General features: G+C 44.6%; 1 protein-coding gene across 4 annotated transcripts in view; it reads left to right on the top strand.

Moving 5' to 3' along the window:
• The window catches only part of LOC135402473 (protein PHTF1-like), a 30630-nt gene that overhangs the window by 11289 nt on the left and 4920 nt on the right, over positions 1 to 14421 (top strand). Inside the window, exons 5-16 of one of the 4 annotated variants that reach the window (XM_064635685.1) lie at positions 285 to 452; positions 1374 to 1482; positions 7266 to 7322; positions 7400 to 7469; positions 8106 to 8264; positions 8771 to 8930; positions 9882 to 10004; positions 10770 to 10929; positions 11999 to 12172; positions 12253 to 12330; positions 13246 to 13452; positions 13986 to 14114. In XM_064635685.1, coding sequence (XP_064491755.1) covers positions 285 to 452; positions 1374 to 1482; positions 7266 to 7322; positions 7400 to 7469; positions 8106 to 8264; positions 8771 to 8930; positions 9882 to 10004; positions 10770 to 10929; positions 11999 to 12172; positions 12253 to 12330; positions 13246 to 13452; positions 13986 to 14114 — 1594 coding nt within the window. Of the gene's footprint in view, positions 1 to 284; positions 453 to 1373; positions 1483 to 2053; positions 4658 to 7032; positions 7202 to 7265; positions 7323 to 7399; positions 7470 to 8105; positions 8265 to 8770; positions 8931 to 9881; positions 10005 to 10769; positions 10930 to 11998; positions 12173 to 12252; positions 12331 to 13245; positions 13453 to 13985; positions 14115 to 14421 lie in introns of those variants that run through there. The other 3 variants (XM_064635681.1, XM_064635682.1, XM_064635684.1) reach the window with 3 other exon arrangements.

Here is a 14421-nt window from a genome sequence, read left to right as displayed (position 1 = left end):
TTCAGGTTCTATTAAGATAGCTCTATTTTACATACCATTCAATTCCTGGAGGAGTTCTTCCAGCATGAGTGATTGGATTTGTTTTATGAAGTTTGATCTCATAACCTGAATTGTACTTTGCTGTTTTTATTCAGCAAAAGGTCAAAACAAAGCCGAGAAGAAATCGGAGGGAAGCCCTTTGTTCTTTTCAAGCCTTCAGCACGCATTTCAGATTACATTAACACAAATATTTATTTCTGAGTAGCCTGAAACATTTTTCAGTGTGTGTTTTTATGACATTCTAGGTCAATGAACGAGATAAAGAACCTGCAGTACCTACCTCGGACCAGCGAGCCCCGCGAGGTCCTGTTTGAGGACAGGACGAGAGCTCACGCCGACCACGTGGGGCAGGGCTTTGACTGGCAGAGCACGGCTGCTGTCGGGGTCCTGAAGGCTGTGCAGTTTGGGGAATGGTAAGTGCTGCTGGAATGCAGCTGTTCTACACCTTCTCTTTAAAAAAAAAAATAATAATTCCTTGGAAAACAAGCCTAATCAGAAATCTGATTTTATCTAATAAGATAAAAGCTGCCTAGCACTGAAAACCACAAGCTGTATACCTGCTGTTTTCCCCTCTTGAGGCATTAAAAGGTTGCAACAGCAGTTTGCAGAATGTTTTAGTGATATATAAAAGCCTTAAAATACCATGCCTGGACCATCATCCCTGATAGTTCATTTCCTGAGCAGGTGTATTAATTCCAGCTTCTGTAACAGTAATCTAAGAACTCAGTGTAATTAATTTCACAGCTGCAGTGCCTTCTCAGGTCGTGTACCCAGGATATTGCTGGTGACCTTGCAGAGAAACTAGACTTGCATCACTGTAATTGCCAGAAATTACAGTGGGAATTGGATTGCATCATTAGCAATATCATTAGATTTTTGTATGAATAAAAGGTGCCAGGACTTCCTTCACTCTGGTTCTCAGCTGCTGAATAAAATCCAGCTCCTTGTTGCTTCAGCTGCAGAGTTACTTGGTTATTTTACATTTTTCCTTTAATGCAGAATTATTCTGTCCAATTATAAAATGGAAGAATTGAGGCAAACTGTGGTTCCTACAACACAGAGAACTTTAGTAGTGGCATTTTGAACCTAGTTCTTGATCATTTTGGTATATTGTCCCTGAAAGCATCACTTCTGGTGTGAAGGCAGCAAGAAAGAAGTGGAGAAAAAAGAGAAATCTGTGAATTGTACCCCTTTTTCAAAATACATGTATTGAGAAGTGATGAGACTGTGCACAGTGTAGAACTGAGGAAGGTTTTTGGTTCAGGGAAGCTTTCTGCTGGAAAGAGCTGTAATTTAAATTCTCTAAAAATTCCTGGAATTCTCATCTTTTCTAGGAGTGACCAGCCTCGTATAACCAAAGATGTGGTTTGCTTTCATGCTGAAGACTTCACTGATGTTGTGCAGAGACTTCAGCTGGACCTCCATGAACCTCCAGTGTCACAGGTATTGGATCTTCCCTCGTGGCAGCTCATTCTTAGTGTTCTGGGAGTAGTTTCTGGCAGATCTCAGGTTCTCTCTATAGCCAGCTCTTTGGTATCCCCAGTTCTCACTCTCTTGGGCAATTTCCTCGTGTTTCAGGATAGAATAGTTCAGTTGGAAGGGACCTTTTTCTTTTCCTTTCCTCCAAGCTGGGATTTGTGCTGAGTGTCACAGTATGTGCTGTAGAAACAGTGTGTTGATTAAGAAGTCATGTGTGCCTGTTCCTGCTTTTTCTAATGTCTGATGTTGTCTTAAGAGGTGGAGACATCTCAGCTCAGTCCTGTCAGCCCAAACAATGCAGCCCATGTCACACCTACTGTTTTCAACTGTAACTAGAGAATCCTCTTCATTCTCCTCTCCCAAGATGTGCACATTGGCTAAGTTGCACTTTAAACATCCAACCCTCAGTTAAATTTGAATTTTTACCCACGAAACAGGAACACTCTGATTTAGACATGAATTAAGTTGAAAATAGGAAGATAATTGAACTGTTTGAAGAGTCTACCACTAACTTTCCCATCTCTCCTTCTCCCAGTGTGTTCAATGGGTGGACGAAGCCAAACTAAACCAAATGAGACGGGAAGGCATTCGCTATGCTAGAATTCAGTTGTGTGACAATGACATCTACTTCATCCCTAGAAATGTCATTCATCAGTTCAAAACAGTGTCAGCAGTCTGCAGCTTAGCCTGGCACATCAGACTTAAACAGTATCACCCCGTGGTGGGGGAGAATTCTCCAAATGCAGACAGCAATTCAAGCCTCAACAGTAATATTCCTGGAAAGACAGAGGCAGAAGGTGAACCCCAAGGTGTGAGTGTAAAAATAGAGTCTGAAGACCCAGGTATAGAAGTTCAGCTTACCCCAGGGGTGCTCTCCTCCTCTGTTTCTTCAATATCAGGACTTGTGCAACCAGATCAGGTGGCCCAGCCCCTTCCAGGTTTTAAAATAGAGTCTGATCAGCAACACAATCCACAGGATCATGCAGGCTCTTCTGTGTGATATGTATATAATCAAATGTTTTTTTAACAACTTTTTAAAATTTTGATGTGAAGTTATAGTTTTATAACTGGCTTATGTTTTATTGGAGAAATCTTGCCTATAATTCTATAAAGAAAGGTGACATTCCAAAATGTCAAGCATATCTTTTTTACACAGATTATGCAAAATTCAAGTTGTATTTTAACCCCTTAGTACAACCTGTAACAGTGGTCTACCACTTCTTTCTGTTTAAGTAAAGAGATGTTGAATATCTTCTCAAAGTCAGATTGAAATTCCTCCAGGAACATGAAATGGTTGAACTCCATTGGTCAGTGTTATTTCCCTACTTTTACTTTATCTCTAATCTTCACCAGAAAGTGATGCTTTTGTAGAAGAGTTGCAAAGTGACTTCTCCATCTCCATTTTAATTGCTTAAAAAAAAAGTAAAAAAAAAAAAAAAAAAAAAAAAAAGAAAAAGAAAAAATAGAGAAAGCACAGCACTTTTGATGATTTGTGGAATTTTTGGTATGTCTGTTCTTGACATGTTGGTTTATATACAAGCTCTTGAAATTGATGTTTCTCACAGTTCCTACAAGGGTGACCTGTAAAGTGAACTGAAGCAAAGTGTCTGATCCTGTTGAAATGCAATGACTTACTGACCTAACACTTCTCATAGCACTGCTTATGTTGTTTGGTGTGAGGGTTTTTGCTTCCAAAACACATCTTCCCTGAACGTGGTAAATACTAGTGTCAAAATTAGAGAACCTATTGGTAGTCTTGTGGAGGAAACTGCTATCTTTGAGCACTTTAAGGCTTTAAAATACTTAACCAACTTGGCAGCTTGTTTTGATCGGGTCGTAACGTGTCCAATGGATCCACACTTTCCCTTGTACTGATGCACTTAATATAATAAGCATTGAGTTGATACCTGACTTCCTAGAATAAGGACAGCCTTACTGTGTAAGTTCTGTATTAGTATTTCACAAATAAAAAGTATTATGGCATTGGACTGCTTTTTCCATGTGTAGCTCCTGGGCACCCAGTTACTGTGGAAAAATCAGTGGCACGTGCTCAATGTGTAGAGTGTCAGCTATCAACAGTTTTTAAACAATCTTTCAATATTTCTGGATGTTGACGTGTAATCTGTATTTGACTTTCACTCACCCCATTTATTACTGCCCTTTCCAGTCATCAAAAGGAAAAGTCCTGTCCCTTTTCCCTCTCCCTCCCCCTTCCCCCACATCTAGAGTACAAGTTGGGTTTTGGTGCAACTTAAGCTGTCTCCAGATAACTTTATTTGTTCTAATCCTCACTGGGGTAGGAAAGATTTGAAACACTATGTTAGACTAGACAAAAGCAAAGATGCTGTGTTAGTTCTGGATGCATCTTTTTAATATCAATTATTACTCTTCTCTTTATAAGGGTCTCTAAAATATGTTACTCTATTATAAATCTTACTTTGTGCAATATTGTTTGTGTAGGCTTTTATATACATATTAGCACCTCAGTGTAGAGGTCACTATTTTAAACTGATAGAGAAATAATCCTCAGAAGATACTGCAGTGATTAGTTAGAACCTGTATTACTCCTTATGTGTATGTATGTATTGTCTTCGGTACAAAAATGAGGACTAGGAAATATTTCAATTTTAAAACTAATTTACAGATTGAAGTGGTAGTGACTCGTTTAGTAATCTGTGTAAATAAGGTGTTAGAATGGAAAGCTTTTATGATGAGAAGTAATGTGATTCATGCAGGGGTGTAATTTAATCTTAGCAGAAATTCTAGATGACTCAGCGCGGTTCCGAAACGAGCCGTCACTTCTCTGGTGGGTTTTTTTCCACTTTTTATGTTGAGAGGAATTTCATAGCTTTAAGGGTTGTGCAAAGTAAAATTCCTCACAGGCAATAGCGCTTTCAGTTCATCCTTCACATTCAGAGGTTGTATTTCCCAAGGGTTGTTCTTTCCTTTTGACCAAGTCTGCGAGTCTTCCAAGTGCCCGTTCCACCCTTCCCGTGCTGCTCCTCGGCCCTGGCAGTGCAGGCACATCCTGAGGTGGCCCTTCCCTGGCAGCCAGCACTGATCACTCAGGAACTGACAAACCTGCAGAGACCACAGGCTTAACTTCAAAGGCAGAATAAACAGATTGAGCCCCCGTTGACCCACTTGTCTCTTTTATTGGGGAAATTGAAACAGAGTGAAGAGGGAATCCATTTGGAAATCCACTGTAAATTCTAGTAGCATGTTTTCAAAGGAATGAGTTAAGAACAGAGTGGTTAATGTTACTTTCCAAACTGTAGCTTTAGTGAAATCTGTGACAACAGCCTGAAATACCTGGAAAATGCTCTGACTGCCTCTTGGGTGGAGGGACATGACCAATAGCATCCTGCTCTCTGTGCTCTGCTCAATTACTAACCTAAAGCCTAATGTCAGATTAAAATGCACATTAAGAAAGGTATCTTTGGACGACCTGAATGTTGCTGATGCATGTTTGGAAGATTCAGGGAGAGAGGGGCTGTTTGAGAACCTCTTACTAAATCCATGCTCACCTCTGTTGTGCTTTAACCAGACTGACAGACTTTCAAACTCCACCTCACCTCTGGATGTAAAGTACAACAGGGATTGCTTGGGAAGCTGGTCACTGTCCAGCCATTGCTTCAGTTGCACTGAAAACAGCAGAGCAGAGTCAGAACAAGGCCCTGATGGCACAGGTGCAAATGTTTTCCAGAACAAGACCTGTGGGACACTGATTTTAGTGAGCTGCAGCTGTTTAGAGATGAAGAAACGAGTTCAAGCCACTTTACTGTTTGAGCAGAACAAATCTCTGGGTAGGGCGAAGTAAATATTTCTGAATATCTCATGTTAAATAGCTGCTATTTGAATTCCTCTAAGATTTCTTGGAGCAGCCTCCTTAATGAGATAATTAAGGGTTGTTCTAAGATAGGCTGAGAAAGTTGGGGCTGCTCAGCCTGCAGAAGAGAAGGAGCATGGAGACCTCACAGCTCCTTCCAGGATCTGAAGGGACCTACAGGGAAGACAAAGAGAGACTTTTCATCAGGAACTGGAGTGACAGGATGAGGGGGAATGGGGACAGACTGAAAGGGGAAGTTTAGATTAGTTATTAGGAAAAAAAACTTCACTGTGAGGGTGGTGAGACACTGGCATGGGTTGCCCAGGGAGGTTGTGGATGCCACAACCCTGGAAGTGTCCAAGGCCAGGTTGGAGCAACCTGGTCTAGTGGGAGGTGTCCCTGCCCATGGCAGGGGGTAGAACAAGATGAGTTTAAAGTCCCTTCCAACCCATTTAGATTCTCTGGTTCTCAGTGGAACCCACATAGATACAGTTCCCAAATATGAATGTGCTGGTCTGTTACTGTAAATCCTCAGTTTTCCATTTATGAGGATCTGCTCTGTGATATGTGTCAGGTGATGGGTAGAAAATGCTCCTGCTTTATGCTGGAGACAACTGTCACTGCCCAAGTGCTCTGTCCATAGAGGGCTCAGCTTTGAGACATACAACTGAGCTTGGGCCCTACTTTATTTAAAAGTTCTGGGGATTAAAACATTATAGGGTTAAAGGCAGTGCTAGAAAGGGATTGCAAGTGCAATTTAAAGCTGAAATGCCGGCTGGCTTCGGTTTCCTCTCTCCTTAGACAAGCTCCAAGTCATTTTGTGCAGACACCTGACGTGTTCCCTTGCAGGAAGGAGGGGACACACACGAGGTGTTCGCAGGGGATTTATAAGGAACACTTCTCACAGGTGTAGATCCAGAAAAAGGGCTGGGCTGTGCTCTGCCAGGTTACACTTCAGTTCCCCCGGACGAGGCAAAGTGTCAGAGCTTTCCCCAAGCCCTTCATCGGTCTGAATCCAGATAAACTCTGGAGCTGCAGTTCCCGAGGGGTGCTGAGCCTTGGCAGCTCTGCGCTGGCTGCGGGGGCGGGAGAGGAGGAGAAGGATTGTTTGTTCTCCCCCAGAGCCTGTTCTGGACCTTCTTGTGCTGCCCAGGGATGTGACCCGTGCTCTGAGCAGCGTCCAGGGCGCTGCGAGCATTCACACAAACACCCCCAGCTCCTCCCGATTTCTCTGTACAACATGTAAAGATACCGACTCCTGTATTGCTGTTTGGTGATTTCATTTGATTTGATTGGCAGCTACGATGATTATTTTTTTTTTCTGTGGTTTTAATTTATCCGAGGTCTCTGCCTGCAGAGGACGTGTACAATTGCCTGGACGACTGTTTGCTTTGTGCGGCCTTAGTTGTATTTATTGCCCTTGGCGCGTGTGCGGGGGCGGCCCCGCGGCCCCCCCGCGCCGTCGGTAGCTGACTGTATACACCAGTGTCAAACTGTTAAGCTATTTCTTTGTAAAATAGTCCGGCGGAATGCATAGAAATTTTTTTCCTGTAAAGTATTTTTTTAATAAACAAAAAGTCTGATTTTGTCCTTTAAAAACCCGCCTGGGCGCTTCTTTCCTCCGCGGGCTTGGAAAGGGATGGGGGGGGCTGGTGGGGGTGGCGCTCGGCGCTCGGCTGGCGCTGCCTGGGCGGGCTCGGGCGGGAGGGGGGGCAGCAGGCGGAGCGAGTCGAGCGCCGGGTGGTTTCCAGGGTAACGGGGCCGGGGTCGGTCCCGGGGGTCGGTCCCGGGCCAGGGCCGGTCCCGCCGCCCCCCATGGCCTGTCGCGATGCCATTGCATGGTACCAGAAGAAGGTGAGTGCGGCGCGGCGCGGGAGGGCGCGGGCCCGGCCGTGCTCTCAGCCTCCTCTCCCCGCAGATCGGGGCCTACGACCAGCAGATATGGGAGAAGGCCGTGGAGCAGACACAGATGAAGGTACCGGCGGCGGGGGCGGGGGGTGGGTAAGGGCCGGGCCCCTCGCCGCTGAGCCGGCCGTGTGTCCCGCCCCGCAGGGCTTCAAGAACAAGCCGAAGAAGAAGGGGCACATCCAGCCCGACCTCATCGACGTGGATCTGATCAGCGGTGAGCGGGGCCCGGTGTGGAGACGCGGCTCTGGGGCACCGAGGGGACGGCTGGAGCTGTGCCAGGGCAGGGTTAGGTTGGGGATCAGGAAAAGGTTCTTCCCCCAGAGGGTGGTTGGGCGCTGAACAGGCTCCCCAGGGCAGTGGGCACAGCCCCAAGGCTGCCAGAGCTCAAGGAGTGTTTGGACAACGCTCTCAGGGACAGGGTGGGATTTTGGGGTGTCCTGTGCAGGGCCAGGAGCTGGACTGGGTGATCCCTGTGCGTCCCTCCCAGCTCAGGATATTCCATGATCCTGGGGCTTGGGGCAGGGTGGGGGAAGCAGAACCTGCCTGTGCTTCCAGGGGTGCCCCTGCCTGTGAGCCCTGGGGCAAAAGGGGTTGAAATCCTGAGAGCAGAGACAGGAGGAGTTCAGGGGGCGTTCAGCAGAAGTGGGTGGTGGTGGGAGCAGGTTTGGGTGGGCAGGGAAGGGGCAGAGCCAGTGCCCTGAGATCAGACAAGAGGCTGCTTTAGCTGTGCCTGTTGGGGCTCTGGAGCTCAGGCAGGTGCCTGAAACTGGGCTGCTCAAAGTGGAACTCATCAGTGAGGGGACTTTTGTGATTCACAATTAATGATGGATTGTTTTCCCTTTAATTCCAGGCTCTACCTTTGCCAAAGCCAAGCCTGAAATTCCCTGGACGTCGCTAACGCGGAAGGGGATTGTGAGAGTTGTGTTTTTCCCCTTGTTCAGTCAGTGGTGGATACAGGTCACTTCCCAGAGGATTTTTACGTGGCTCCTGGTGCTCTATGTTATGCAAGGTGAGGGTGGGAGCAAGCCATGCCATAATCCTTGTTCTGCAAGGAATGTGATGCCAAAAAATGTGTGGACTGGGGACATGGGGTAGGGGTGGACCTGGCAGTGCTGTGGGAACGGTTGGACTCTGGTCTCCAAGGGCTTTTCCAACCTTAGGGATTTTGTAGTCAATAGGTTAAAACATAAGGATCATATCTGGAACCTACTTAGTGTACATTTCAAGACATGTGGCACCAGCATTTGCAGAAATTAAATAATAATTACAAAATAAAGCAGGGTAAAAGTAAATAGTTAAGACAGAAGAACTGGGTCGTGCTGGGTCACAACTGTATGGTTTGATCTAATGCAAGGTGCTCATCTTTACCTGCATTAGGGGAACCTAAAAACCCTTTCTGCCTCACGGTGCTGGTGCTTTGCTGTCAGCAGCTTTTCCTGGAGTAGAATCCGAGGCTGCTTTGGGTTGGAGGGGACCTTGAAGCTCCTCTGACCGGGGCCGTTTGCTCCTCCCCAGTGGTGGCGGTGCTGCTCTACCTCCTGGTGCCCGCGGGCAGTGCCAGCGAGGTGATGGGCCCCCTGTGCCTGATGCTGCTGCTGGGGACGGTTCACTGCCAGATCGTGTCCACGCAGGTGAACAGACCTGCCGGGAGCAACGGGCTGAGCCGGCGCCGCAGGTGAGGGACCAGGGGTGGCACCGCAGCCAGGGGACAGCAGGGGGGGCAGGTGGGTTGAGTTTTGGCTCCTCTGGATTGCTGCAGCAAAGGTTTTCCTCACGTTTTGCCTGCTGAACCTTTCCTGGTGATGTCCTGGGGGGATATTCTGTTAATCCAAATAAAACTTATATTAAGTAATAAAATTTAATTAAATAAATGAATGATAAAGTGGTTATGGAAGTATTAATAAAATTAGTATAGAATTAAATTTAAGTTAAATTAAAGTTATAAAAACATTAGAAAATTATTGTAAAATTAATAATAAATTATTATAAAATTAATAATAAATTATTATAAATTAGAATTACAAATTTATTAGAAAATTATTATAAAATTAACTATAAATTATTATAAATTACAAATAATGTATAAATTACAAATATATCAATATTAAGTATAAATTAGAAATATTATAATTATATTAATTATATCAATTATAACTATATAAGATATAATACTATAATACTATATACTATATATAACTATATAAGATATATTACTATAATATATTACCAAATTAATATAGTATTAATATATTAATAAACAAAGCAATGTATTACATTATTTATATTATAATATTAATAATCATTATTATTAGAATATGATAATAAAGTGTAAATATTATATTTATAAATTTGTAAATTATTACTATAAATTAGCAAGCACAAATTATTATATTATAAATTATTATCTAGAAATTATTATAGAATTAAAGCAAAATTAGATAAATTAATAATTAAATTAAATTATAAAATTTGCTTAATCCAAATAAAACTTGTTTGTTTCTTTAGTCTGCACGACTTAAGAAAAATAGCATCTAAAAAGCTGTTCAAATCTCATTCAGATATTTTAAGAAACACCAGAAAGTCATGTGTGTTGTACAAATTTAATTGTCCTTTTCTTAAAAATCAGGAAATTACGCAAATCTGTGGGCGTGGATGGGAACAGTTGGTCTTCTGACAAAAGCAGCAAGGAAGAGCAGTCTGGCTCTGCATCAGTCCTTACCAATTTATCCAGCCTGCTTTTCCAGAGGAGGTACGTGGTCCCTGCTGGGTTTGTGGGGACAATTTGACACCTGGAAGATGAGCACACAGAGTGTGCTGTCACTGCCAGCCCCCCAGCCTGCCAGCTGGCTTATCCTGAATTAGAGCATTCCTCGTCCTGTAGGAGGCTGGCTCCTCAGGAATATTTAGAATGTTCTTATTAGATCATGTAAAATGAGATCATGTGAAACCAAGCATTAGATGAGATGCAGACCGTGGTGGAGCTTATTTTTATTTATCAGATAAGTGACCTTATTCGATTTTGTGCTGAAATGATATTGCTGTTTTACCTCATTTCCAGAAGCAATTGTATCTTCTGGTTTAACTTGCTTGAACAGTTGTCTCACTTTGCCACCTTCCTTTTCTAAAAATAACTCAAGGAAAAGGAGGAGAGATTGTATGGGATAATATTTCATTGTTTCCTTCTTTTTTTCCTAGGTGAGTTTTCAGCTGACAGGTCCTTTCTCTTCATGAGGACTTTTTGTCTTCTGAATTTATTTATTTGTTTATTTATTTTCAAAATACAAATAATGAAAAGTTTCCCCTTGCTTTAGAAATTTTGAGATACTATTAGAGTGAGGGTGAAACAGGTATAAATATCTTTAACAGACTCAGCACACAAAGCCTGTCAGCCAAGACAATGATTTATCCCTCAGGTATCTTGTTTGATGCTGCACCTGTATGGCAAGTGAAAGATGTTTTACTCCAAAGAGTTTTTCTCTGACATAAAAGTGTTTTATTGTGTTTTCTCTCATAGGAACAGAAGAGTGAAGTTGGTAGCTGAGAAAGGGACCGAGACAGAGAGTGGTGTGAGTGTTGTGGGTGATGGCATTAAACCCAGGCAGGCCAGATCTGAGCACAGGCTGCTGCACTCCAAAGAGAAAAGTAAACTTTCTGACGGGGAGAAGAGCCAGCAGGTACTGCCAGAGGAAACCCCTCTGGAGTCACAGTCTCAGTGTATTCTCTGTGTGCCCACAAGTGTGTTGGTACTTCACTGTATGGTTTGAACTAACATAAGATTCTCCCTCCTTCTGCTAATCTTTAGGGGACCTAAACCCCCTTTCTGCCTCTCATTCACCAGCTGACATGGTGCTGGTGCTTTGCTGTCAGCATCTTTTCATAGAATCATAGGATAGAATCCCAGACTGGTTCCACCCCCTGCCCTGGGCAGGGACCCCTTCCACTAGACCAGGTTGCTTGGCCAAGTACATCACACACAGACAGTCCTGGAAATGCCTGTGTTCATTTAATTGTTGAGACTTCTGATCCCAAGATGTTCAGTTAAGGGAGAGTGCTGATAACGATTAAAAATAAACAAATTGGGAATTTTCAAAGGCAGTTCTGTGAAATAATTGGCCTTGCAAACAGTTCCCCACAATATCCTTGCAGAGGGGAGGCAGGAAAAACTGAAACAGCCCTTGGGGAGAGAGAAAGAGTTAAAGGATTGTGACCTCTGTTGAAATCTCTGAAACACAGAGATTTGGGGAGTCACTTTTGAGGCTCTTCTGGGTTGGTGGTGTGTTAACTCCCACATAAGGAACTTGGAATAGAATCTGTGCAGAATTCTGTCATACTGTGCCATACCAGCTCCTCTCTGTGAAGGCATTTGGAGAGGGGCAGAGCTCTGTGTAGGGACACAGCCCAGAATTCCAGGTCTCTGAGCCACCAGCAGCCTTAAGCACAGGAGAACAGATGTAAGACACAGCCAAGAGCTGCTGCTGCCTCCTCCTCTTCCTGCCCTTGCCCCAAATCCACCTCCATCCACCCAAAATTCCCTCTCAGTATATCTGGGGCAAGACAGGGATAGGGGGGACAAGTTAAAATCTCTGAAGTCTCTGTGATGCCGAGTGTGCTCTGTGGGGATCCCCTGCCTTTGCAGGAGTGAGGGCTGGCTGTGTGTGCCAGGGGAGCAAAGCTGTGGCTTTGAGCCTGACTCAGGCTGGCCCTCTGTGGTGCCTCAGCCTGGCTATGGCTGTGCCTTTCCAGGATGAAGGCACCAACAGGGATGGCATTTCGGACGAGCTGTCGAGCGAGGAGGACACCGAGGCCGTGGCACGAAGGGTCCTGTTACGCCGGAGCATGGAGGGGGCCTCCAGTGACAACAGCTACGAGGAGAAGAAGAAGAGGCCTCTGCCTTCTCTGAACCAGGCTGTCTCGCAGGTACCCACCTGGAATTTGTGCCATTTCTCACACTTTATTTTGCTATGGACAATGAGCTGGTTTTCCTTTGGTTTTGGCAGGTCAAGCAAGCCCTGAAAGGTGCCAGAGACTCTGACAGTGTCGTGGAATCAGAACTGGAATCTACGTTGTATGTTCAGGTATGGTCATAAAGTCAAGAGAGGGAGCTTTCCTGGGCTGGCCAGTGCAGGGACATCCTTCCTGTCACAGAATCATGGAAAGGGTTGGGTTGGAAGGGACCTTAGAGCTCATCTCCTCCCAACCCCCCTCCATCTGAACAGACAGTTATTAAATGTTTGTGCTTCTGAATTTTCAGGTACAAGGTGTGACTTCCCTCCCTCCCTGTTCATTGGCAGCTTTGTAAACGTTGTTCAGAACTGTGCTGCTTTGTTAAACAAACACAATCAAACAAATAACTCTGTTGGCAGCTCTGAGCTGCCTCTATTTGCTCCTGTTGGAATTGCTGCAATTGCTCTTGTGGTTGGGAGGCAGTGCTGTGCTGTAGCTTTTAAGCTAATAAATTTTGATTTTAAAATCATAAGATGTTCTGAATTGAAAGAGACCCACAAGGATCATCGAGTCCATTTCCTATAATGAAGGAATAAATCTATTCTGTGATATATACCCAGTCACTTCATTACTTTGTTTTCGCCTCTGCCACTTCCCCCACCTGGAAATAAAACAGAAATAAAATATGTGAATATCAGATTATAAATATGAAAATCTATAAATTAATATAAAATAGAAATTAAATCTTAGATTATGGAACAGGCAGAAAAGTTTTACATTTGAAGGAATAAGTCAGCTTTTATTTTGTAAAGTTGTAAAGAAGAAAGGTGAGGAACTAATGGGATCTGTGTGAGCTCTGATGTAGAAATGCTTCTTCCCAAAACTATCCCTGAATAACAGTGTCTTAAACCACTTCCATCGGGTGGGTGAACCCGGGAATTCTAATTCCCTCGGGGAGCTAATTCCTGGGGGTGGGGGAGGAGGAGGAGGAGGTTTTACAGAGCGAGTGTGGGGCTGTGCCGTGGAGATTTTGCTGCTCTCTGAAGGACTCGAGGCCCTGCCTTGGCGTGGGCTCCCGGAGCTGCAGCGTGAGCCGGCGGGACTCGGAGAGCACCCGGCAGGACTCGGAGACCGAGGACATGCTGTGGGATGATCTCCTGCACGGCCCCGAGTGCCGCTCCTCCTGCACCAGCGACAGCGAGGACGCCGCCAGGGACCCCCGCAGGGACCCCAAGGAGGATGTTTTCCAGCAGGTTGGGTCACGTGCATCCAGGAGCTGAGAATACTTTCCCTCCCTGAGCAGCCCAAAAGCTGGGTGAGACCATTCTGTCAACCAGAATCACATGGAAGTCTGGAATGATCTAAACAGTATCATGATTAACTCCCTCCTCCCCGCTGGTATTATCTCATCCCAAGCAAAGTATTTCATTGTTTCCTTCTTTATTCCTAGGTGAGTTTCTTGGTGAGTTTTCAGCTGACAGGTCCTTTCTTTTCATGAGGACTTTTTGTCTTCTGAATTGCTCTTATTTATTGTTTTCAAAATATAAATAACGAAAAATTTCCCCTTGGTTTAGAAGTTTTAAGATACTATTAGAGTGAGGGTGAAGCAGGTATAAATATCTTTAACAGACTCAACACACAAAGCCTGTCAGCCAAAGACAATGATTTATCCCTCAGGTATCCCCCAAATTTGGAATCCTCCCTCAATCTAATTCAGGAAAAAGCATTATTTACTAGCAGGACAGAAGGAGAAGACCCACATTTTGCATTTCTCTCTCTTTTATAGAACCATTTGTTCTGGCTGCAGAACACCAGCCCAGCATCTGCCAAAGTGAGTGCTCTGATCTGGGAAGGGAACGACTGCAAGAAGGTGGACATGTCCGTGCTGGAGATCAGTGGGATTATCATGAGCAGGGTAAGGGGGGGGTGGCACTGCAGCCTCTCCCTCACACTTCAGAAATCAGCCACCAAAGCCCCTGGAAGTGGTTACACGTGCAAGTATCAGGTGCAGTACGAAACTGGGCCCTCCCCAGCTGCAAAGACAGTTGTTCCTAAAATTTCCCTAAACCCCAGTTTTTGAGGTCTGTTGAAGACTAATCAGCTGATGATTGCTGGTTTTCTCTGCAGTGTGCTGAGGGTGGGGGTTTGATTATTTATTGGCTGGTTGCTGTTGGCTTTGGACTGAAATGGGTGGGACTGTTTTAGGCTCTGTCCTGGGAAGG

The sequence above is a fragment of the Pseudopipra pipra genome, chromosome 25, assembly GCF_036250125.1.
Source record: "Pseudopipra pipra isolate bDixPip1 chromosome 25, bDixPip1.hap1, whole genome shotgun sequence".
Lineage (NCBI taxonomy): Eukaryota > Metazoa > Chordata > Aves > Passeriformes > Pipridae > Pseudopipra > Pseudopipra pipra.
This window is presented reverse-complemented; position numbering and strand designations above follow the sequence as displayed.